Source organism: Anabrus simplex, chromosome 1, assembly GCF_040414725.1.
Source record: "Anabrus simplex isolate iqAnaSimp1 chromosome 1, ASM4041472v1, whole genome shotgun sequence".
Taxonomy (NCBI): Eukaryota; Metazoa; Arthropoda; class Insecta; order Orthoptera; family Tettigoniidae; genus Anabrus; species Anabrus simplex.
Window position 1 is genome coordinate 1,094,724,237 of NC_090265.1, and position 27,281 is coordinate 1,094,751,517.

The window sequence follows — 27,281 nt, forward strand, 5'->3', positions numbered from 1 at the left end:
ATTAGCGGGAAATAGCTGGGCAGTTAGAAAACTTTCTTCTTTAGTATGCCATTCCTCTGGTTCATAAATTTTTTGATACAGCTGGTACGTAACACATGGGTTCATCATAGTATTCCAGCTGATATAGATGTTGATTCCCATAGGGAATCTGAAATATTTGTCCTGAATGAGTAAATTGCAGCTATGCGATCCCTAATCTGACACGCTGTTTTGAATGAGCAGTGTGCATACTTAAGGCAGAGGCTCACTTAGTAGTAGTAGTAGTATGGCCTGGTATAGAGTAACAATTTAGGCCTATTCCAAATTATAGCACCACAATTCACTAAATAACTCAAACTTCGACCCTGAAAAGAGCCGTTTCTTAATTAAAGCTTCTTCCTCTTTACTTTTATTAAATTCTACATTCATTTTATTCCAAATTAGCAGTGAAGAGTGGGTTTCTCCTCTGGTTTGGAGGAAAAATTTCCGCCGCCAGTGTAGTGAATTAAGATTTTCCGACTCATCGGGTACTCTTAGGAAAGAGATTAGCACAAGGGCATAGTTTATGCTGTGGGAGTCTCCACTATTCGACCCCCTCCCTGCCGAAAAAAGATGAAGGGTGTTCACGGATCATGGCTATCTGCGGCTTTGATCATTCCAGCTCTGGAACTTTGGACTGTTAGATCGGCAGCATAGTCTTGTTCGTTAAAAGTGAGAAAATGTGTGGTTTTTCCTTTGATCAAGTATTTTATATGCTATCATTGCTTTTAATCACTACTTTCCTACCAACGTTTTTGTAATGGCCTATGTTGACTTCAGTTAGGAAAACCACAAGGTCAATCTCTCTGAGAATCCAATCCCGTAGCGAAGCACGGGTACATCAGCTAGTATATATAAAGTCAATGCTGAACCGGAATGGAGTTCATTACTTGTAAAAATAAAATATATTTGAGAATTAAATTTCAGGCTTTCCCCTAAACTACAATTTTGCATAGCTTGAATAAAATTATTTATAGCCTAAATTATAGTGCCTTATTCCTTGACATTTCATACTGAGTTTTATTAATTTGTGTTCATTCTCTCGTGATGCCCATACATACATACATACATACATACATACATACATACAGAGATGACGGAAAATTAAAAGTTGCATTTCCTTCTTATTGTGGACACGACTGATACCCTTTTTTAATTCTGAGCAGTATACAGACAAAATTATTATTTTATGTATATACATGGTACTGGCTAGCCTCAGTTATAGCATGCAAGTTTCTTCCTCATATCTTAAAAGTACATAAAATTGTGATAAATCTATTCAATTTCCTCGAAACAAAATTACCTGAAGGTATGCACTAAATATTGCACTTGAAACTATTACTACTACATTTTGCTCTAATTTAGTGTCTTCTGATTAATATCCAGGACTGGTGGAGAGCTTTTGCCTCTGTTAGTGAAATGACTGTACAATTTTGAAAAATAATACAAGGATACATAATTTTGTCTGTTCTTTGCAATAACCTGTTGATTATGTCGTAAAAACTTTAAAATCTGTACGACATGCCAGCAAAAATAGTTTATGCTATCCTGTGGCTATTAGAACAATATTGTTATGTGCCAGCCCTGTGGTAGCTCCTTTTGGTACTTCCAGCAAGGGGCTGGTGACTCAGACGACCTGGAATCTCCCAGCCGGCCTGTGGGGTGGGGTGGGCCTTTCCGTGTATTGTTCTTGGCGCGGCTGCCTTACCTGTGAGTTGCTTGGAGATTCAAGGGGAATGTTCTGCCTGTAGTGTCATGTGAAATTTCTAGATTGAATCACGTGAGCTGTAAAAATGGAGGCTAGCCATGGTCAGTCTGTCCAAGTTGGACTCGGAGTCAGTTGGACTCCATGGGGGAGTTCAGTGTGAGACTCGGTGAGTTGGGGTTTGGTGGCTGGGCTGAGGGCGACAGAGGTGTTGGCTGTCGCCACTGTCGCCCCGAGGTCTGAACGAGGAGCTGTTGTTGTAGTGTCGGAGAGACCAGTGAGTTTGTAACTGGGGGCGACAGAACGGTAGGCTGTACTGTGTGTTCGTGTAATTCTGTGGACTGAGAATCGCCGTGAGCAAGCAAGGAAATGCGCTATCGTCAGTGCAAGGATAAATGGACACATGTTTATGTTCACCGTTGTATCGTCCTGCTGTTGAATACTGTTGAGCTGTTCAATTATTCACTCATGGGACTATGCAAAGTACTGGACTATCATTGGAGTCGAACCGACGAATAGGCGTCCTGTGTCGTATAGCCAGGGGCACTGTGTTCAAATCCGGCTGTCTACGCACAGTGGCTGTAGGTGGTGACTGGACTTGGGGAAAAGTGAAAGTAAGGATTAGTGTCCCAGGTAAAGGCCATTATTGTGGCCATTCATAACTGGTGTTTAAATATGTGTGTGTGTGTGGATTTATTAGGCCATCCTGAAATAAATTAGAGTAACGAGGCGAATGGAGTTTTATTTATAACAATATTTTACTGGATAATTCTTCAGCTAAGAACGAAAGTTGTTTAAAATTGGTTCGTGTACCTTGATATACGTACTATCTCGGTAAAGTGCCGGTATTAATTCTATAACTCTACCCTCCAGTTTGTGAAACTTGGCTACCTAACTAAGATTTGACATGGAAAGAAATGCCAACACCATTAATCTACTGCTAAAGTAGAAATCCTTTTGATTGAACTTTGGACAATCACTGTTATACAAGATAAAAAATAAAAAACACACGCACTAGAAGATTGTGGAAATGCAATCTCTACCTGGTTATCAATCTTAAAATACTTGCAATATTAAACTCTCTTTTGTTCCATGAATGAGAATGTGCTGGTATTTTTCAATAGATAAAAAACAAAAGCATTTAATCTGCCTTTGGAGTGCCTTGTATTTACTGAATATGGTATATTTAGTCTTCTGTTTTTACACTGAAGAACAAGAGGATTTGAAATTGTAAGCTCAAAGCAGCTTGGCACCATTCCTCTTCAGTCAGGCCTATATTGTTAGAAGGCATGTTTAGAAACATTTTCACTACCCATGCCACTGCCACACACACACATGTGTGTGTATCTCTCTCTCTCTCTCTCTCTCTCTCTCTCTCTCTCTGTCTCTCTCTCTCTCTCTCTCTCTCTCTCTCTCTCTCTCTCTCTCTCTCTCTCTCTCTCTCTCTCTCTCTCTCATATGTTTGTAGGGTGTTGTGTTTACAAGTATTCATTCACTTTAAATTGCACTGAAACTAAAGGTTGTTCTCCCTGGTGACCATGAAAATTAACTATATAACTTCACCGTACAAGGTCAGAAGTGAGCAAGAGACACCTCAGGGATCCTCAGTAAGGACTGGCTTGAAATAACTATAGTAGGCGCAAGTGACAGGGAAAAATAACGATAGGTTCAGCAATGAAAACGGCAACATAATTAGAAAATTACACATGATTTATTCAGAATAAAAATGAAAATTGCCATCCTGGCTAACTATGACGATGTGAATGATCGCTACATTAATTTGAATTTTAATTAAGCTCTTGAGGTAACATAAAAATTTAGGGGAACATGTTTTGTAATGTCTGGTATGTAAACGTTCATTTGGTAGATAGGGTTCCAATGGTCGTACAACATACCTTGAGACCTCAGAGTATGTCAAATCGAAGTTTTACTCCATTTGTAGGCGTAGCCATGCATTAAATTGTTAGGTGATCCCTCAAAACAAGGTGAATAGCGGTGCGTCTGTGTGCCATTCACAGACTACTGCGGTCATTTGAGCACATTGTACGTAAACCAGCACATCCCATGAGACATCTCAACGAGGTTCTAGTCGCAAGGGCCGTCGCTCTGATCCAGGAAGGATGGACTTTTCGTTGTGTTGCTGTGGATCTCAATGTCTCTCCATCAGTTATTCAATGCTTGTGAAATCGCTACGTTGAGACAGGCCAGTTCACAAGGAAGGTTGGACAAGGTCGTGGACGCATGACAACCCCACAGGATGACCGATATCTGACCATCTGTGCATTGCGGTGTCGTTCGGCAACTGCCAGAGAACTGTAACAAGACCTCAGGTGGGTCACTGGAGTCATGGTATCTGACCAGACAGTAAGGAACAGGTTAAGAGAAGTGTCCTTATGACCCAGACGTCCTGTTCGAGTGCCCCGTTTAATGCAGCAACATCGCGCAGCTCGCCTTCCGTTTGCCCGTACCCACGTCAACTGGCAACTTCGCCAATGGAGACCTGTGTTGTTCACAGACGAGTCCAGATTTCCACTGATACAGCGTGATGGATGTCAATGTGTATGGAGACGCCGTGGTGAGCAGTACAGGCCAAATGTTGTCCAGGAAGGCGTCAGATTCGGACAAGGTTCTGTGATGGTGTGGGGTAGCATCAGTGTTGATGTTGTACAGATCTTGTTATCGCCTGTGGTAATCTTACCACTGCAGGGTACATCGAGCAGATACTGCTACAGCATGTGTTGGTTGCTGCATACAATGTTGACTCTGAATTCGTACTTATGCACGACAATGCCAGGGCTCATGTGCGCGTCACCAGAGCTGTCTTGCGAGAACTGGACATTCAAGAGATCGAATGGCCAGCAGTGAGTCCCGACCTTAATCCCATCAAGCATGTGTGGGATAGGCTTGACAGAAGTGTTCATGGGCCTCCTGTTCCACCACAGACTCTCCAAGATCTCAAACAGGCTCTCATTGAAGAATGGGACCTTGATACCACGTGACCTCTGTCGACTGATACGGAGCATGCCATGTAGGTGCCAAGCTGTGATAAAAGCTCGTGAAGGACATACACCATACTGAAGCTCTCCAACTGTGATAAAAATCCATCCTGGAGGACTGTTATCACTTTGTTTTCGCCCTTATTTGGACATTTCCGCTTGTGTTCTGAAAATGAACGTGAATCCATCAATATTCTTTTGTATACTCTTAACGGTAAAGAATAATGGTTTAGTTGGTAATATACCTGGGTGTGAGGTATTCTTTTGTGGAGCGTGGTATACGTTCAAAAACATGTTCCCCTAAATTTTTTGAACTGTGTAGTTCAAACAAATAGGATGGTACAGGCAAAATTCATCCTAACCATTCTAAAGGAATTGAATTTTGACAATAATTTTGTTCTTGCAGAGTCTGAATAATTAAATTAATTATTTCTTGAGAAACTAGGCTGTCGAGGTCAAATTCTTGAACACATCTGAAAAATACATCGAATAATCCTAAGAGAATTTAAATATAAAAGAATGTTATAAAAAAATTTAAACATTCAAAGTACTGAATTTTTTGTAATGAAAATTTGACTTGAAATTACATCATGGGAATTTACGAATTAATTTTGATAAACAATTTAGTTTTATTTGAATATGGTTTCAAGTAGTCCAGCTTAAATCGAGACTTCAAATATATAGCTTTTCAGAATAGATTATCAATTAATGAATGAATTAATAAACCATTTAACGTTAAGTGGTCACTTCAAGTAAACTGAAATAAAATAAACATTTCTTCTAATGACCAAAATTGATCATCAACGCTGGAACATGGACAACAACGTAGATCATAATCCCTACACATTGAAACACAAATCTGTCCACATGGCACACACATGTTTGAAATAAATCACTTTTCCAAATTACATCTCCAACAACTACAAATATACCACAATTCTACATTTCAACTACTAAGAGTAATGTACAGAAGAAATATACTGCAATATCTACAAGTCATGAAATTGCTACTCACACTCTAATCAATTTACTCCGTAAGTGTCAGGTATAAATGATGAACATGAAATTTATCACGTGGTTCAGGGTTCGAGCGATTAAGAATTGAGTTTCGCTTTGAATTGAACTAACACATATTCCAATTTATTAATATGGAAGAATCTAGGCCATAATCCAAATAATTATCGCTAAATAGCTAACAAATACACTCGTAAACTTGACAACTGTCAGTAACTTCTCATCAGGATAATGTTATTCTCACAGTGGCTAATTCTATATTCAGGAGTACAACTATGAAGCTTATGAATATCAGAAGACTCTGCGAATGTGACCAAGATCGCGTATACACGAAGGCATTGCTATTTACCTCTGACATTCAAGTGATATTCATTTAATATCACAACATCACTAAACACACATCAGAATTCAATTATCTGAAAACTAATTATAACACTCACATTAAATAATTAATCAAAGAAGTTCACTCAAAAAGAATCACAATATCGATTACTGTAATCCATTACGGTATCCCACAGAAAACACGTGGTCAGAAATAACGCAAAGTATCACACTCATGAAATAAACCTTAATTTGTTGAAATCGATATCGAAGATCCAATCTAATATTCATTATTATACACTTGTACTAAAGCACTTCATAATTGAATGATTACCTCATATCTGAATTAACATCTTGATGACACTGAGTTTGATCACCACAAGGCGTGAATGTAAGCTCCTAATATTACCAAAATATTACTCAAAAATTAAAAAATATTATCGTATTAGATTCAGATTACTCATGTCAGTTCTCAAATAGCATAACATTCCTTAAATGTTTAACGATGACCAAGATAACACACGGAAGAACTATCAATGATTCACCACTGCTATAAGAACGTAATATGTGATTAGGAAAACCTGCTGTTCTGTATGACTAAAATATTCAATGCTGGAAATCCACATTTCGACACAATTCAGATGGAGAAGTAATTAATAGTAGAAGTATAAGGGAAATAAAAGCAAATTATTAATTACATGACCACACCACAAAAGTAAGGAAAAATACAACTACATAGAATAGATATCTAGCATAAGATGTAATCGACTTAGCTTAGACTGCAGACTTCATGTTGAATGATGGGAAGTTGTCCTTAATTGATATGTTTAGGGCGAATGCCCCTGCATTTCTCCTCCGTTAGCGATGGTCAAATGATCTAGCAATTCATAGTGGAGTGAAGGTTGAACACTGCGATGAATTCCCGATGACTGTAGAGGTCCTCTTCACACAGCAGCAGTTCCATAGTAATGCACGGAAACTTGTACAAGATAATTAGAAGTAATCGTGGACGCAGTTTCTTTTCAATACCATGAAATGATACGTACATTCTCACAAGTGACTAATAACATTCGACGTGTATTGGTTTAGTAAATTTATACTTTTAACTAATTGAATCATGTAAGTGAGCACTCTTCTATAAACAACTGTTTGACTAAAATGTGAGTAGTTCCAGTCGGATATGTTGCTCCACTTTTCACTGCGACGGCCAAAATTAGAGTGAGTTCGTTGCGACGGTCAAAACCAAAATGAGATAGAGTGCTTGCACTATCTTTGGCTAAGTAGAGCACATTCAACCGATTTCCAGAAGTACATGTTCAGTTCAGATACTGAATTCTTATATTATCGTCTGATTTATTAAACACTAAGTGAATTCGTAAATTGTCATAAAATTAGGCACAAATTATCTTCTAAATGCTGTAATTGAGATATAACTTCATTACCACTTATGTGACCTAATTTCACGTTGACACATGCACTCGTATTTACTGCAGGTAGCGCTATTAACTTCTTTCGATGATAGTATGTTCCATCACCTTTTTCATTTGCATTTATCAGGCAAGAGTCGGCTGTTAGGTGTGTATGGTTTTATTATTTTCTTTTGTGCCGGGCGGCTCTGTCCCCTCGCAAGCGATAAAAATAGCTGTACAAGTAAAACTATTAAAACCTTGCTTGTCACATTCAATACAGACATGTTCCGCCGACAAATAACAGATCAGGTAATACACATTCGAATAAATCAATAAATTGCCTTCTCATATGAAGCATACTGTCACAATACATCATTTACAAAATAATGCTTATTAGTGGGAATGACCGTTGTCAGTTCCTGAGTGTGCTTTGTCACAGTAATATTCTCATTGCCAGAACACAAATATTAAAGGAAGCCCTATCTTAAAGCACATGAAATCAACAGTAAGGAATTAAGTCCTTCTATACAATGTATAATGGGACATGGAATATGTTACGAGAATGCTGAAAGCAAAGAAGATTACAGTGAGAGGGAGAAAAGGGAATGGCTCCTTCTGAGGTTACGCTTGCGCGTGCAGAGGTAAAACCTTGCGACCTGTGTCAGTCCACCTGTCCAGACCACATTTTGAAGTAGGGGATACCCTACGTGGCTGGTGTAAGGTGTAGACAGGTTGGCATACGGCAGTGTGTCGCAGCTCATCCCGCATGCCAATTGATAATGAAAATTGGCATGACGTCATTATCCAGCACTGCACTCTGCCGTGTTGACTGTAGATGTAGGTGCATGGCGCGTGGTTCAATAAGGGCACCACAACATAGGGTCTATTGTACTTGACAACCGGGCGAGTTGGCCATGCGGTTAGGGGCGCGCAACTGTGAGCTTGTATCCAGGAGATAGTGGGTTCGAACCCCAATTTCGGCAGCCCTGAAGATGGTTTTCCGTGGCTTCCCATTTTCACACCAGGCAAATGCTGGGGCTGTACTTTAAATAAGGCCACAGCCGCTTCCTTCTCGCTCCTAGTCCTTTCAAACCCATTGTAGCTGTAAGATCTATCTTTTCGGTGTGACGTGAAGCAAATTGTAAAAAGAAAAAGAAAGTACTTGATCGGTTTGCTGTACTTCTTGCAGAAAAGATAAACAGAGCAATGTCAACTATTGATTCATTTTTGGCATATTATTTGGAATGAGAAGGGGACTGGTAAATTGTCTAGTATTTCTATTAAACCGTTGTTTTCCATGTTTAGAGGTCATTTTGTTTTGTTTATTTACATTAGAATCCAGACAAAACACAGTTATCAGTTAACTGAAGGTGATACACTGAGAAATGGAGTAGGACGACCAGAAAGAAATCAACAACATATTACTCATATGATAACTTGCTTGCATTTAACTCCCTGTTCTTCACATGTTCATGTTAATTTTAAGTTCATTGCTCGCAGAATATGCTTTCTTTTCTGAGACATTGTGCATATCCAGTGAACACAGAATTTAACATTATGTGCAATAATATTTTACTACAGGTATAGCTTACACTTGTTGACGGGAGGTAAGGTGGAGTAGGAGCTTGTTGGCTGGTTCCAAAAACACTGCTGCTTACCTTGGCAAGAATTCGTAGAATTGTAAATGCTGTATATAGCTCTGGAATTGTCTGTTTTTGGCTGCTTCCATGATATCTCAGGAATGCAGTTCTATACCCGCTGAGTCTAAAACTGTAATAAGTACTGAACTGTATTGCTTCGTGTTGGCTAGGGCCTTGAAATGAGGGAAGAATTGCTGAGCTACAGCATTGGGACGATCGTCATAGTGAAATGACAACACGTCTAATAGTAAAACGAGATGTTTTACAGACCATCATAACTCAGGGTGTTATGCGCGCTCTGAAACGACTGTGTATATTGCTGGACTCTAGAAAAAGTGTGTTCTTGCCCCACATTGGCAGTCTTGAAAAAGACCTTCCAATTTTTAAGCAGACCACTTTACTGCCTTCCCAAAATAAGAATTTCACTAATAAATAATACTTAATTTTCTGAAGGGCAGGGAATAGTCTTCACCATGTTAAATCCAGATCTGCAGTATGTCAGACTGTGTTAGATCAGGCTTCTACTTTTATTTATTTATTTATTTATTTATTTATTTATTTATTTATTTATTTATTTATTTATTTATTTATTTATTTATTTATTTATTTACGTCAGTTGAAGGTTGTCACACTGGACAAAGCATAACGAAATAATGAAGTGTATAATTTCAGCTTACAATGATAATTGTTTTGATTGCATTATTCTTATAATGGCTTCAAATTACAAGTGTTATAGCATATAGGAATGATTTCTGATCAACAAAATGGAACCTCGTAGTGCTAACAAAGAAGTAGTTTGCAGTTCTGGAACGTGTAAAATAAACTACTTCCAGAAATTTACAATAAATCGAGGGATAGTCTCTCGAGCTCCTGCCCTTAATCCTATCACTTTCTGTTTGGTGATTTATTCCCTTCTAAGTACGTATAAGAAGTTAACCTTTGTTGAATTATGTATGTTTTTTCTATCATGTACTGTGTTTTGCTATGCATGCTGAATTAAATTTTAAAAAACAGGGTTGAATGTAATTTTCACTTTGATCATAAAAAGAAAAAGGAATTTACCTGCAGCTTGTATCATAATGACAAGGAAAGGAATTTCAAGAATATTCCAGTGAAATAATTGGTGTTTGAGAATCCAGGAACTTCTTTCTTTTTGTGGTTGGACTTACAGGCTACTATATAACATAAGTAAATTAGAAGACTGTTGTTTTATTGTTTGTTTTGCCAAGATTTCTTCCACAGGCTTTATTTTTATGAGCGACCCTGTCGAGATCGTTAGCGAAGCAAGGCTGAAGCAGTATGTGTGTTGCAGCTATTTGATGGAGATCGACCGTGTAGCTGCCCCTGATTACCTGCCGACTGAACAGGACATCTTACGTGTCCGAGTCCCTACTACAGGCATAATTGAATACCCTTTTGATTTGGAAGAGATTCGCTTTAGGTACGGTAGGTTTGTAGTGGTATGTGTGTTTTGACTGTGCCTGCTTTCTTGCCTGGGGTCATGCTTTTTGTCTTTACATTTTTTCTTTTTTGCAAGGAGGTGGAGTGGCTGGGCCACATAAATGCATGTGTGGGAGCATACACTTCATTGTGGCCCCATTGATACTTTGCATTGTCTCATGCATGTTCGTTGTGTTTCTGTGTGGTGTCATGTCCGTGCCTGGTTGCAGCTACCTTAGTGATCTGGAACGGATTGAGAAGCCAGACTTTCTCCCAACGGAACAGGACATTCTCAGAGCAAGAGCTCCGACCACAGGCATTATTGAGTACCCTTTTGACTTGGACTCCATCATCTTTAGGTACGAGTACACTATACAGTAATACTCCCTTTTATATTTTGCTGGTCACCCATATGCAGACTATGCAGTGCTTCTGTAATTACTGTCCCCCAAGAGTAGAATGCGTTTGCTTTCATGGAACTGAGTTGTGGTTGCCTCAAAAATCATATCTGGAAATGGTTTTTTAAGGCAGTTTTTATTGGAATGGTAAATATATTTTTGATAGTGGCAACATGGGACAAGATGGAACCCACTGTGTGTATGCAATTAAAACAGTGGCATCTGTTCGTATTTATGAAGCTACTGTCCCATCCCTGTTTGTGTATAGACGTATGCATTAGTTACTATTGCTCTTTTCCCTATACTTGATTTTCAAATGGAGGTAACATTTCGTATTATTAAAACACTAAGACTTCCAAAGAGGAACGTGTTCCTTTGTTGAACCCTGGTCATTGGGTCAAATAACCCTGGAATCCCATAAGATATGCTGCAAGAACCATAACTGACTAAAGGGTCTTGGTAGAAGTGAATATGGTGGTGGTGTTGATAACGATTATGATGATATTCCAAGCTTTTAAGATCATTTAAATATGTAAGATATGCTGCAAGATACATAACCGACCACATATTCTAAGAAGTGACGGTGGTGGTGGTGGTGGTGGTGGTGGTGGTGGTGGTGGTGGTGGTGGTGGTGGTGATCCAAACCATGATTTAAGGTCAGGTTTATATGAGGGCATACTGAAAGTCATGAGCACCATTAAAAAAAAAAAAGTTTAATAATTTTGATACACTGGATAAATAATTTAAAACTATAAACTTTTGTTTATTTTTCAACATAGTCTCCATTCCTTTGGACACATTTTTCCCACTGTAGTGGAAGTTTGAAAATTCCTTGATGGTTGAAGTCCGCTCCAGCATGCCAAAGGCACTGATACACTGCTTTCTTCACGTTCTGCATCTCATAGCGTTGGCCTCTCATCTGCTCCTTCACAAAACAATAAATGTGGTAGTCAGAGGGTGCCAAGTCAGGACTGTAGAGAGGATGCGGCATAACTTTCCACCAACATTTTTCATTGTTCTCGCTGGTGAAACCAGCACTCTGGGTGCGGGCGTTATCGTGTTGCAGGATAATGTTCTTTCCAGGACATTTATCACGCAGTGCACAACAAAGCTTGTGAAACATTTCAATGTAACAGGCAGCATTTGTGACTTGCCCAGGTTCAAGAAATTCACCCAGAATGACAACTTTTGCATCCCAGAAGACAGTGCCCATAACTTTGCCAGCAGACTTCACTATTCTTTTTTTTTCTCTTGGATTCAAAGGGTTTCATTTCTGGTTCATAATGGTGTAACGAACTCTGTACCCCCTAACAATAGTCATCAAAAAATTTTTGTTTCCATATCTCTGAAGAAGATTCTGAGTGATTATTTGTCTCTGAACTTTGTAATCTGTGGGAGGAAACATGGGACCCAGCGGAAACAAACTTTTCAATAGCCTAACTCGCGAATCAATTCCTGCACTGCACTGTGCCCTATTCGAAGTCTTGCTGTAATTTCACTCACAGTGACACGTCTGTCTTCTTTAATGATGTCATCAACTCTTCTCATGTTGCGCTCACTAAGCATCTGATCCTGGATGCTTATGTTTCCATCTTTAAAATGTTTCACTCATCTCTGAACACTGCTAGCACCCATACTCACATCTCACATAAGCACACTGAAATTTCTGGTGAATTTCAGCAGCAGGAATTCCTTCTTTAACAAGGAAGTCAATCACAGCACGTTGACTTAACGAAACATCGATGTCTACCATTTTGTAACTCCTTGCTGTGGTCATGTGATAAAAGCTAATGACCTCAGAGTACCTGCTTGTGTTCTGGACATTCTGAAGATTGAGATGATGTGCATGGTTATTCTTTATTAAAGGACTTTGATTAAAGATAAAATGTTGTTCATGACTTTCAGTGTGGCCTTTGTATAATTTAATCACATAATCTTACAGTTCATGTTGTTTGAGAGATGGAAAGATTTTTTTATTTTGTACAGGGTGTCCGAGAAGTCCCTGTACCCCTAGTTTCAAATTGTTATTTTGTTATATTATGGCATGGACAATTGAGTTTGTATAATTGGGGAATTCATTAGTTGTTTTATTGGTATTGGTATCCCTGCTGCTAGCGTTGTTGTCAGTCTCATTTCAGTTGTTAAGTCATAGCAGACATGAGCGGACACAGCTACACTTTTGAGTAGCGATTAGTGGCGTGTGTGTGGGTGCACGAACGAGCACATACAGAGCAAACAATGACAGTGATGAGTGCATTTAAGGATCGCTTTGGCAAACCCCCACCTCGTAAAGCTACTCTGCTTGATTGGGAGAAACATGTGTTTGCTTCAGGCAATGTCAAAGACAGGCCGCGTAGTGGACGTAAGAAGACGCGGGAAGAAACGTGTGCCACCGTCGCTCAATCAGTTGAGCAGTCTCCATTGAAATCCATTCACAAAAGAGCACCTGAACTTCAAGTACTGCAGTCAACTATGCATTACCACATTAAAAGAGATTTGAAAATGAAAGGATTTAGGCCGATGTATGTGAATGAATTATCTAACAATGACATGGAGCAACGAGTTGCAGCCTGCCGTGCTTTGTTGGAACAATTCCCAACTGCCGTGTCTCGCTCAAGAGTGTTATTTTCTGATGAATGTGCAGTTCACATAGGAGGAATGTGGTTTTCTGGTCTAAGGAAAATCCTCATTATGTAAGAGAGTTGGAAAGGAACTCCCGTCATGTTATGGTATGGGCCGGGATATCATAACGTCACTTGAGCGGTCTGTATTTTTTTGATGGGTATGTAAATGGGAAATCTATTTGCATATGTTACAATCTTGGTTAATACCTCAGCTTGAAGACAAGGGAATCATGGGTCATGTGTGATTACAGCAGGATGGGGCTCCAGCACATTTTGCTGTTCAATTGCGCGAGTTCCTTGATGAACAATTTCAAGGCCGCTGGATTGGCCGTGGATCACCAACATCTCCAGCCCCGTTGAAATGGCCACCACGAAGCCCGGACCTTATCACGCCAGACAACTCATTATGGGGAATAATCAAGTCCCATTTGGCTCAACGTCGGTATACGACTAATGAAGAATTGCGCCAAAGTGTGGAGGAAGCCTTTCGTTCCATAACTCCTGAGATGCTCCACAAGATGTCAATGAGGACTTGGAGATGGATAGAACTCTGTGTAAGGCATGATGGTGCACATACAGATTCTCTGGATTCATAGTTTTTATATGTAAGTACTTCACTATAATATGAAACGTATGAAACTAGGTGTACGGGGACTTCTTGGACACCCTGTATTATGGATGAACATTAAAGACTACCGTACATGTTTTCACTCAGCTTATCTTGCTATTCATTCCCACAGATTTTAAATATGTAAGTCTGTAAGAGAGATGTCATGAATGCCAGCATTATATTGTTTCTCTCAACTGGATTAAGATGTTGAAGTAGTAGAACTTTCACAGTCATCAAGTGGGCAGGGAAACATTCAAGTATGATGCTATGTACCTTGTACCCCCATGTGTATTTAAGGGAAATAATTTACAAATCCTCATATTGTTGGTTTGGATTTCCTTGTCATGTGTTTGGTTTTAGAAGTAGGCTAGTGTAATGTGCCTTCCATAAAATTGAAATCTATGAAATGTAACTTTTTATTGAAGATACAGTGACCACTAAACAAGAGTTCGTGGCAAACTCGAGCGAGGCATGCATTAGATGATATGTATTGCTGATCTACATTTAGGGCTGTTGCCAGGGTGCCATGTTCCTTATCAGCTGTTTACTTAGTCTTTTCTTAAATGATTTCAAACAAGAAGAGATTGATAAATCATCTCCCTAGGTTAATTATCCCCGACTCTTTCTACTTTCTATAAACAAATATTTGCTCCAATTTGTTCTCTTGAATTCCAATTACTATTCTACTTTCAAAAACTCCATTCGAGCTCATTCATCTACTAATATGATCCCATGCTGTCTCTCCACTGACAACTCGGAACAGGCTGCTTACACATTATAATTCTCACATTTTGGTCCATATTGAATTGTACATTAAAGTCAAAGAAATATTAATGTTTATTTTATTCCACCTATTCAATACATGAAGATTTAATTCTTAATTAAAATCACTCTTCATGTATTGAATAGGTGGAATAAAATAAACATTAATATTTCTTTGACATTAACATGCTGCTTAGTTGAGCAGCTTGTCACCTTACACCCAACTCTTCCTAGCCCAAAGATTGTAACAATTTCATAACATTGTTAGTTTGTCGGAAATCACTACGAACAAATTGTGCTGTTTTCTTATGAATCTCTTCCAGTTCTCGAATCAAGTAATTGCATAGCTAACTTAAGGGAAAAATAGCCTGTATTCTTCCAGAACCCTACCGAATCTTTCACCTGGCGAGTTGGCCGTGCGGTTAGGGGTGCACAGCAGTGTGAGCTTGCACCTTGGAGATAGTGGGTTCGAACCCCACTGTCGGCAGCCCTGAAAATGGTTTTCTGTGGTTTCCCATTTTCACACCAGGCAAATGCTGGAGCTGTACCTTAATTAAGGCCATGACCTCTTCCTTCCCACTCCTAGGCCTTTCCTGTCCCACTGTTGGTGCGATGTAAAAAAAAAAAATTGTAAACAAAGCGAATCTGTCTGCTGTTCTCTTCAACAAGAAGGAATGAGAAAACAGCCCCGTTATCATAAAAATGGGAAAGAAGTGAACAGCAAGCAATGATTTTCCATATCTTACCTTAATGTTACAGCACCTTCTGAAATTCTAAATATCTAGGTGGTTTAAGAGAGTTAACCTGAAGTCTGGCTTCCACATCTTCAAGATTTTCATTACTTATGACTCTCTTGTTATCATGCCTTTTCTGTTTAACATGGATCCATTTGCACACTACTTTTCAAACAAAGCATGGGTATATGATTGTGATGGTATAGAATTTTCTGTAAATCATTCGCAATACTTCTGTTCACACATCATACAATTTCTTTTTTAGAAAATATGTTTCAGCAGTAAACAATTGTTGCTCAGTTGTGTACTTAACTGGGTAATTCTTGCTCTGCACTTTATAATCTGTATCACCGAGTGCAATTAAATTGAAATAACAAATAACGTAGTTCAACCTATTCAGTACAAGTAAATAAGAAATGTGGTGTAAGCAGGAGCGGTACTGGTTTCGACCCCTATCTGGGTCATTTCTTTTAGAACCAATAACAGAAATCTTGATATATTACACAACTCTAAATCACTAAATAAATCTAATGTTTTTTCTAAATCTGGAGTATACAGATTCAAATGTAACAACTGCAGCTCCTCGTACATTGGACAAACTGGCCAAAACTTCAACATCAGATACTCCGAACATATCAACGCCATTAAATACAACAGATTCTCTGCTATAGGACAACACATACAAGACTCCAAGCATAAGTTCACCAATATTGAAAACGACATAAAATTACTCAAAATCATTAACAAAGGCCCCCTTCTAAACACTACTGAAAATTGTTTTATTCACCCTGACCAATACTTCAACCCTAATTTCAATTTAAACATTTCTGAAAAACCCAATATCCTATTTGACTTTTTACTTCTTCTCAAAAATTCTATATTTCTAAATCCGAATTCAATTTTCCATGCCTTACACAGTTCCTACCCATGTTTTCTACCTCCAATAACCCACCCTCCTAACCCACCCTTAACTACCCCTCCTTTATTTCCCTCTCTTATCCTTTCCCATCCTCTTTTAACTTCCAATCCTTTTAATCTTCTCTTATCTACTAATCCCCTTCCTTTATTAACTTATCCTATCTTTTCTTTTCACCTCTCCTCTTGGAAAAAAAAAAATAGAACACACCTGCATTTTGGGTCTTTACATTCAAATTGCGTTGCCTTGGACAACCTCAATTATGACCTGAATTCTTATCTTCAAGAAGTAGCGCACTGTGCATATACGTTTTTCATTTGTTTCCGGTATTGCGCTTTTTACCATTTTTCTCTTCACAGTTGTTTTTTACATCAATTGTTCTAAAGAATCTACAAGATCCTAGTTACATACTTCAATTACATTAAATTGCATTTTATATATATATAGATATATACATTTTTGCAACCGAAACAATAACAGACTGGATCACTAAGCTATTCACCGAGTTCCGTCGGCACTTGAAAGCACAGCGCCGGACATTGAATATGTTGCGCTGATCTTCAGGAGCTAGCAATTTGCTTCAATCAAGAGACTCGTCTTCAACTTCTACACAATTCTGGGACTTCATATTTACTAAATTGTATTGTGACTTCGCGCCTGATAGTATATGCAGGCTGGCTCACTTAACTGTTCTCCGCTTCTCGTAAACATTTTGAGACAGTGCCGAACTTTGCGTGTGTTGGTGCTACTATTTAGAAGATTGCGTCTTAAGTGACTGACCTTCTACTTCTTCTAGATTTTACGATTTAAAATCGCGCATTGCCTATCCCCATTATCTTATATTGCTTCTTCAACTGTTTTTGTTAAAGACTCATTCTTTAATTTCGTATTTACCTATGCATTGTTTTTGCATTTTATTCGGCTGATGATGACCCAGATTGGGGTCGAAACCGGTTCCGCTCCCACTTATAATTAAATAGGAATGTAACACCACATTTCTTATTTACTTGTATTGAATAGGTTGAACTACGTTGTTTGTTATTTCAATTTAATTGTGATACAGTTCGATACAGATCATGAAATTTTTATCTTTAAATCACTGAGTGCGTCAAGTAAATCACATGTTTCATACAGAGTTCCACTAACAACCACACCTTACAGACAGAGTATGGGACAAGGAAGCTGCTGTTTCCCGTCAGGTATCTCCTTGCTCGTCTTGAATGTGCCGTAGTGTCTTGTTTGGTGGCCATTGTACTATTGCTGTAATATCTAGAAATTGGCAGTAATTTGATATAATTGTCCATATGTATAGATAGACCCTTCCTGATTTCATTTATTATTAGTGTCCAACATCATAGCGACAGTTTCTGTGGTTATGGTGAACATCGTTTCAAAGAAGCTAAAAACCAACCATACCTCTATGGTATTGCTAACCCTCCTTATCAAATGGAAAATATATTTGGTATGGTAGGGGAGTTTGAATAATATTAGTTTTCTCTGTGGTATCAGTTTGTAAACTATGTTAAACATGACATGACTGATTGACAGGACATTCACAATTTTGATATAATATCAGTAATATAGAAAATTGATAATCTGTTTCTTGGTTAAACTTTCAGTTGATATCCATTACCAAAATAGAGAGCACCACTTTTTAAGATATGTTCAGGGATGATTTGTACCCCATTTTTGCTTTCACGTTGATCCCTCTTGGGGTTATAAAAATTTTACTTCACCTTCATCTTCATTTATTCAATAAATTTCTTATAGTGTTGAAACTTTTGTTAAAAAGTATTGAAGGTTCCATAGCTGTCTCACGTGTCCTAAGTTGTGCGGAAATAAATGGCCTATAAAACCATCAGTAATTCTCATCAGAGGTCACTGTTATAGGTAGCCTTTACTCCATATGAAGTGGAGCTGCATATGCTATTAAAGAGTTAAAAGAGCTGTCTGACAACCATTACCAATTTTCCGCCATTTGTACAGATATTATGCTAATATCACGGCTTGCTGGAGCGGAAAATCGATGATGATGATGATCACGGTTAAGGGCAAATTTATTACAAAAAGCAATGTTCATTTACTTTCCAGATGAAAAAATGACCAGAAAAATTTTAATCGTGTATGAAGCACTAGGTGTTATTCTGACAACATCACGATGCGCAAAGAGCATATACACATTCCTATCATGCCTCGCTATGGCTATCTGGTTGGTTTCTTGCCTTTCACGGCTTTGCGATGTGGCGCTATATTCATTTAGTCGGTGATAACATATCGTTCTTGTCCCAGCTTTCTTATTCAGGTTATTTTGTGGTTAAGAAGTGTTTGTTTATGCTGCAGATATGAAACGTACCTATGCTTCCAACAGCAGGGCAACAAATAAAAATATTATGTTCCAAAAGTATTGTGATAAATATACAGAAGAATGGCCATGTTTAATATCTTCAAAATTAGTGTTAACCACATGTGCTGTTGTGATTTTTCTGTGGTTCATGGTGGTAGAGATGTTTGTAGAAGGCATTCTGAATTTGACACACAAATCACATGGGAAAAATAAGGGAAAGAATGAACCAATAATGACTTTGCCTATAGTGGGCAAAAGAGTTTTACAAATGCACAGTTACTTCTTACATTAGTCCTTGTAGATCATAGTGTTCCAATTACAGTTTCTGACCATGCAGAGAATTTATTCAAAGCAACGTTCCTTGATTAAAAACTGCCCAAAAGTATGGTTATGGCAGAACAAAAACTTCTTCACTAATAAATTTTATGGCTAGTAACACAAAACAAGACAATTTTACATGTGGAAAGGATGCTATTTTCCTTAGCTACTGATGTCAGTGATGTCAAGCTTTATCCTTTGGTTGTTTCATTTTATAGTCTAGATCAGGGTCAGAATAACTGTTTTAGTACAGAGATGTCCATGCCATCAAATTCATTTAGCTGCTTGAAAAGTTTATGCTTTGTGGCTCAGCTTTTCTATTATTTTGCAAAATGTTCTAAAATACTAAACACTTTGAAAGTGCTTTATATTAGGAGATCGCAAGAATAGTGGCACAACTCAAAACATGTCATTTTTAGTTACGCAAAATTAATTACTCTTTGGATGTAGAAAACTGTCATAAGTGTAAATCCTTTCTTTCTCATGAAAAATCACAAATGCCATTAAAGCACTTCAGCATACTGAACATCGCCATTTGTTAATATTGACAATTTTTAGTTGTGATTTATTTAATTGAAACACTGTGAAAATGTGATGCGAGAGAATGGGTTCGAACCCCACTGTCGGCAGCCCTGAAGATGGTTTTCCATGGTTTCCCATTTTCACACCAGGCAAATGCTGGGGCTGTACCTTAATTAAGGTCACAGCCACTTCCTTCCCACTCCTAGCCCTTTCCTATCCCATTGTCACCATAAGACCCATCTATGTCGGTGCGATGTAAAGCCAGTTGTAAAAAAGAAAAGAAATGTGATGTAGTATATGCTAAATTTTATCATGTAGAAATAGCCTGATAAAATGTTATCCTTAATTTGATATTATGTTTTAAAATTTGAAATTTGTTTTCTTGAAAACTTTCATTTTTGAGTTGTCACTATTCTTGCAGAGGTGCATGTGGTGCTAAACCTAACAAGATTTTTAAATATGTAAGAACACTTTGGGCTTTCTCTCCTTGAAGATATCATCAGGATTCTGGATCATTGGGAGTCTCTAACTTGTGTTTTGCAGGGGACAAATAAAGTAGTAGTAGTAGTAGTAGTAGTAGTAGTAGTAGTAGTAGTTCGCAAACCATTTTGAAACAGTGAGGAATTTCTTTCTTGATCTCAGGATATAGTTATATGTTACTTTCTTCAGAGTGTACTGCCCTTTTTAATACTGTAAATATGTTTTCACAAGAAGTTGTACATGTATTCAGAAGTAAACTTAATGGTCTTTGAACAGACTTGCTGGAAGGGGTTATTAAACCATCCTATGTACAAGCAGGAGTTGCTTCAATTGCCGAGGTGGAATTTAAAGAAAGAAAGAAAGAAAAAAGGAGATGAGGTCTTGGTGATTGGTGTAAAGTGTAGGGATTATTTGAAAGAAGAATTAAGTGGTAGTAATAAGCAAGAGTTTTATTCCTCTGTTGGAGAGTTTTAAATTGCAGCTTGTAATTAATTATATTATGAAAAAATTTCCTCTTGGTGATGAATTTTTGAAATGTGCAGAGGTTGCTAATTTAAATCTGAGACAGTCTTTCATTTCATCTGTAGAATATTTGAACAATAGATTTCCGAATATTGTAGCAGATTCACAACTTGAATCCGAATTTGCATCTTACCAGTGTGACATTTTATCTTATGACATTAAATTGTACTCGAATAATGTTGCTTGGGGGTAAATATGCAAATTTAAAGAAGTATAACACTCCCAGTGAGTTACGTATGCTGTTTTGTCAATGCCACACAGTCAAGTACAAACAGAAAGAATCTTCAACATTATAAGAAAAAATCTAATCACATTTAGATCCTCACCAAGTACAAATACATTGCCATTGCTTCTCATTGAGAACTAAAGATGGCAAAGACAGTGTTTCAAGAAAAACATTCACTGAGAAGCAGTTACAAGAGGCAAAGCATGGTACAGTACAATATGTACACCAGAATAACTAAAGCAGTTACGAGAGGATGAAGCATGCAACGACACAGTGTGTACATCAGAATAACTAAACAGGTATTTAAACATGAAGTGTCACTTCACTAGTTGGAATCACATTCAGTGGGAGCAAGACTTCCAGACAAACAAGGTCAGGCCATTCGAGGAGGCAATAGAAAAACTAACTATATGAAATTCAATAAGACACGAGTTGACGGTTTCGCTCTTTTGAGTCAAATAACCACAACAACATTTATTTATTTATTTACTGTAGCTTATGGCTAGTACATAACTCTACATACAAATATTCAAAAATATAACAAACAATATAACACCTTAAACAATCAACCAATCTCTAAAACAGTTCATAAACTTAAATCCAAGCTGTCCAACCATTGTACAACGCCGTCAGAAGCACACACAAACTCCTTCAGCTGACCGGAGTATGACCTCCTAGGACATTCGGTGACAATATGACGGTCTGTTTCTTCTCACCACAGTCGCACTCAGGGGAGGAGCGCATACCCCACATATGCAACAATGACCCACATCGTCCATGATTGGTACGGACTCTGTTGAGAAGAACCCAAGTTCTTCTGGGGAGATTAAAACCAGGTGGTGGGTGTTGGCGACTAAAGAGGGTCTGCCATTCATCTGGAGCTGAGTTGGTCCACTCCAATTGCCATTCATCAGAACTGTTAAAGTTCCTATTGATAAGTTCCCTACAACAACATTGATATTCTATTATAGCCTACGCCAACCAGCACAGGTAGCCTACCGAATCAGCATGCCAACAGTCTCATAATATTGACATATCTATGTTTACATTAGGCATTAAGGTGTTATTCTAGAATTTTTGGACAAGAGGCCCACTAAGCTCACAACATTATTATACAGAGGGATCCAGAAAAATGCAGACACTCTTTGATAGTTAATATCTTTGGAACAAAATGACATATCGTTGTAATTCTTGCGCGGTAGCATAATCCAACGTTTTCTAAACAGATCATCACGTGAATGGCACAACAATCTTGGTGCACGTTTTCCAGCAGATGACAATACAGCGATGAATGAAGTAAGATTGTTGTTTGAGCAACGCAAGGCCGTATTGAAGTAGTACTGGAAGTACGTAAACATGATGGAGGTACAGCAGCAATGGCAGTAATGTGTACGGAACTCAGCCATCAACATGTACAACAGCTTATCATATTCGGGATAAATTTGAAGCCGACAGTACTGTTCAGGATATGCATAAGAAAACGTCTGGCCGATCAAAAACATCAGCAAGTCCAGCTTCCAGCACTGCTGTGTTGTAACATTTTACCAGGTCACCTCAAAAATCTGTGAATCAGGGTGCACGTGAAAGCGGGGTGAGCCGATCAACTGTACGATAAATTCTGAAGGCTGCAAAGTGGAAAGTGTACATTCCAAGATCGCTGCGCGCTATGAACAAGGACGACCCGGATCGAAGGATGGAGTACCACGAGTGGTTTGAAGGCATGCTTTGTGAGGATAAACAGTTTGCAGGGATGGTTGTCTGGTCTGACAATGCGAAATTCAAACTGAACGGTACTGTAAATCACCACAGTTGCTTGTACTGGGCTCTTGAAAATCCTAATGTTCACGTGGACAAACATGTTAATCTACCCGATGTTAATGTGTGGTGTGGTCTGTCATCGCACGGTTTGATTGGCCCATTCTTCTTTGAAGGTAGTAACTGGTGAGGTGTATCTTCATATGCTGCAAACTGCCATCCGAGAGGTGTTTGGAAATGAAATATTTTACCTACAACAAGATAGCGCTCTGCCTCACTACCACCGAGATGTCAGAGCCTACTTCGATAAAAATCTACCTGGACAATGGATAGGTTGAAGAGGAGCTATTTAGTCTTCTCCAGAGCTAACACCTCTCGACTTCTACCTATTGGGGGCCTTGGAAAATGAAGTTTATCAACAGAAGCCAGCTACACTGAACAAGCTACGAGATACCATCGAGGTGTTCTGTGCGGCTATCACACCGGCAACACTGTCAGCCGTAGTTCGGTCTACAGTTCAGCGCCATCAGCGCTGCTAATGGGGTTAATTTGAACACACAAAATAACCTTCTTCCCATGCAAGAATTGTAAAGGTATGTCATTTTGTTCCATTAATATTGACTATCAAAGAGTGTGTACATTTTTTGGACCCCTCTGTATGTTTTAACAACTACATCAACCATGACAACATCAAAAATAGACTGTTTTAGAACTCTTAATGCATTTTATAAATTATACGTTAAGTGTAACACAATATTAGCGATACGTCTTTGTAATTTTATCGATAACCCACTGAAGGTGGCTCAAAAATGAGTTGTAATGTGTTTGGGTGAAGTATTTCCATCTTAATAGATGGTAATATGTATTGAACAGGTGGATTGTTAATAAAGTTCTTTTGTTGTAAAGTGTAGCTGGCAATACGGAATGAAATTCATAACCTGTAATAGCTGCCATTATGTGAACACTGCTGTTGAGTCGACACAGCTCTGACATGATTTGAAAGGAAGAATATTATGTGTGGAGCTGTAGTTTCCTGCTATCTATATATCTATTTTTTTTTTTTTTTTTTTTTGAAAACTGAATAAACCAAATCTTATACTGCTGTGCCTGTCAACGCACATAGTACGTTTGTTTCATAGTAGCAATGATGAAAGCCAGAGAACGTGCGCTGTGCAAGCTTCATTCTCCGCAATAAATGACACAGGACCGTACGGCCTTTGACCTCAATGTGTTAAAAGAATATATTTTATTATATCCCAATCAATTGCTCTAATTTTATTACAGCAAATTTATTTCATTCTTAATTTATCATACCTCCCGATTTAGGCGGGAGACTCCAGATTTTCGTCAGTTTTTCCCGCCTTTCGATTATTCTATTATTTCTCCCGATTCTACCGTATTTTTTGGGGAACTTCAAACTTTTGTTTTCAAATCCCGCCATTTCAGCTTTGTACACCAGTGGCCGGAAGTCCTTCGCTCATTGGTCGCTTTCAAATGAAATACCGATGTTTATTAATACGAAAAATGCGCGCAAATGTGCAATGTTTATTGAAATCTGTAATCGCAACGCGTATATAGATTGTCAATCTCTCGTACTCGCATGCTATGTTCGTGTTCGTTCACGTTGGTCTTCTGCAAGAAATAAATTTCATAATAAATCCGTATCGTTGGCCTCAATAAGAAATAAGGTTTAATTGATAGAGTGACTCCACCTTTACAATACAATACAATATTCTCTTTTATTTTATTTTAAGAAAAGGGACATGTTTCGTCTCTTCTATTGTGAGACATCTTCAGCCTAAGTTGTTATGGTAAAAACACATGATAATCTTAATACTAAAAAACAAAAAAAGATGTACTGTATATTAAAATGTTGAAGAGTCAAGGTGACTCAATCTGTCACATTTAAACACACATTTTAAAAAACACAGTCCGTGTAAGCCTTAAAACCAATTATTGGATGATGATAGTCCCATTGAGTTTTAATGTACAAAATGAATTGAAAAGATTGTCGCATCGTGCTAAAATCGGAGTATAAACTTGAAAAACATTGATGTGATCTCATGTTGGAAGCCTTGGGTATGTGAATATCTAATCAAACAGGGCTTGTTTATAGGTGGAATAAATCAATGTTGAATTGTATTATGTGGCTGGACAATTCTTGCAATCCATATATTATTTGGAAAATCTAAGAAGAAAAAAAGAAAGAAAAAAAAAATGAAAAAGGTAAGAGACTTGTACAAAATATTGAAATAGTGTTTTTACGGCGTCTGAGTACTTACTTCTCCGCCCTGTTTATCTCTCTCCCTTGTCTGGCCGGCTCATGTGTGGCTCCGTATGGGACTATTGTCTGCTGTTAATTGTGAGCTAGGAGCAGCGTATTCCAGAGCAGGAATGAGGGGAGTGGTAGTAGGGGGAGTCGAGTGGAGGGGAATGGATGAATTCTGAGCGTTAGAATTGATTGTATTTTGAATTATTTTTTTGTGTTAAGAATTAAGCCATATTTTCCAATGTCGACTTAGGTAAACATAACAAAAACTTTTAAGTCTGTCAGACACACAGCAATTACAATATAAATTATAGCACTATAAACATACCTGTAAAAATACACACTATTATACAAAGAATGACATTTTTTGTTCTACAAGAACATCCTCAGATTCTACCAAATCACTTAAAACATGCTTATATAATTATGTACAGCATTGTTTACGTTGTGTAAACTTGTCAATGATAGAGAGTTTAGTGATAGCACTAACAAGTAATGACCAAAAAAAAAAGTACAAGTATTAATATAATGAAAAAATTACGTACTTATCTAGACTGCCAATGATAAGTCCGTTGTCACGAAACACTATTTCAGGACTGTGGTCATGGAAAGTTTTGGGTAAAGCACACTGCTCGCGGAGAGGGGAAGGGAAGCATGGGAGGGGTCTTGTGGAGCGTTGTGGATCTCTCCTATTGGATGATAAAATCAAGGATACTGTACCCTGGAGAGGGGAGGGGGAAGTAGCATATAAATTATAAACAGGAGAGGTTTCCACCTATTCAATACATAGTTGTATTTACAATGTTATTTACATTACATGGGACTAGTTTCAACCCTACACGGGGTCATCATCAGCCATATTTAAACGTACACAATATATGATGAAATCCTAAAACATGTTTCTATAAGGACCTTATGAATATATAATTTACAATAAGATGTGGTTGAATTAGGCAAGGTGCTATGGTGCTCAAAGTGTTGCATATGAAAGTTAAATATTGTGAGTGACATAGGTGAGCAATATATGAGGTGGTCTTTTCCAAAACTTGTCTTAATCCATTTAAAAAAAAATGAGTTTGAGGTAGCATTGCCTTCTTGGTGATGTTTGTGATAGTTCTATCACAAAAGTAAGCACCAAAACTCGCCTTTTCCCATAGAAATCTGTCACCAAACTTAGGCTATTGTTCCATAACTCGCCTTATCCACGGCGCTTGTCGTTCCAAAACTCGCCTTACACAATCAACCAATAGGAAGGGATAATTTCAGCACGTGACTCACGCTACAATTGTAGCAATTTATGCCGGTCTTTCCACTCTTTGAGTTGATCTTGAACTGTGTTAGTCTTTCATACAGTTTTGTGCAAAAAAAAATATTGCTCTTGTTGCGGAAGGTATATAAAACTTGCTAATACAGAACAGTTTCACATTCAGGTCTGCCAAAAGACATTCCTGAATGTATTGCATTTCAGCAAAGATCGGGTTCAGAGGATTGCCGGAAATCACTTCATGACAGGGAAACTTCCAACAGAAAAGAGGGGAGGAGCTAGGATCAAACCAGAGTACACTGAAAAGAGGCACTCCGTGAAACGTTTCATTGAAAGTTTGCAGTGTTGTTAAAGTCACTATTGCCGCGGAAAGTCACCGGTCAGACAGTATCTACTCGGAAATTTAAGCATTGCTAAGCTTTACAAAATGTGTAACAACAAATCTCCTGAAGAACTCGGGGTGAGGCGGTGGTTCTTCCGTGAAATTTTTACGCGTTGCTACAACATAGGATTTGGAACACCAGTTACTGATGCACGTTCAAAGTGCGTAGAGCTCAAGGAGAAAATTAAACTTGAAAGTTCGAACGTATCACTGAAAAATGATTTAATCTTGGAACTTAAGAGTACACAAACTAAGGGCTGCAGCTTTTTTCAAAAAGCTCCAAGAAGAAAGGGACAGCATAGCAATATTTTCATTTGACTGCCAAAAGAATCTTGTGAATCCAAAAGTTCCAGATCAAATTGCCTATTACAGTCGCCAATTGTACACCTATAATTTTACCATTGTGAAGGGTACCTCACGTGCCAAGTTGACAAAGGAGAATGTTTTTACATACACATGGATGGAGCATGAATTCAAGAAGGGGTCTAATGAAACGTCATCTGCAGTTTACCATCGGTTATCACAAACTGATTTGTCAAACTTCACAACTATACGACTTTGTGCGGATGGCTGCGGAGGACAGAACCGCAATTCTACGATGATTGCAATGCG

General features: G+C 38.2%; 1 protein-coding gene across 7 annotated transcripts in view; it reads left to right on the forward strand.

The window, feature by feature from the left end:
* Positions 1-27,281, forward strand: part of Galphaq (G protein alpha q subunit) — a 395,971-nt gene that overhangs the window by 119,414 nt on the left and 249,276 nt on the right. For 3 of the 7 annotated variants that reach the window (XM_067137253.2, XM_067137256.2, XM_067137252.2), the window contains exon 4: positions 10,416-10,544. In XM_067137253.2, coding sequence (XP_066993354.1) covers positions 10,416-10,544 — 129 coding nt within the window. Of the gene's footprint in view, positions 1-10,415; positions 10,545-10,773; positions 10,903-27,281 lie in introns of all 7 variants that reach the window. The other 4 variants (XM_067137250.2, XM_067137254.2, XM_067137257.2 and 1 more) reach the window with 2 other exon arrangements.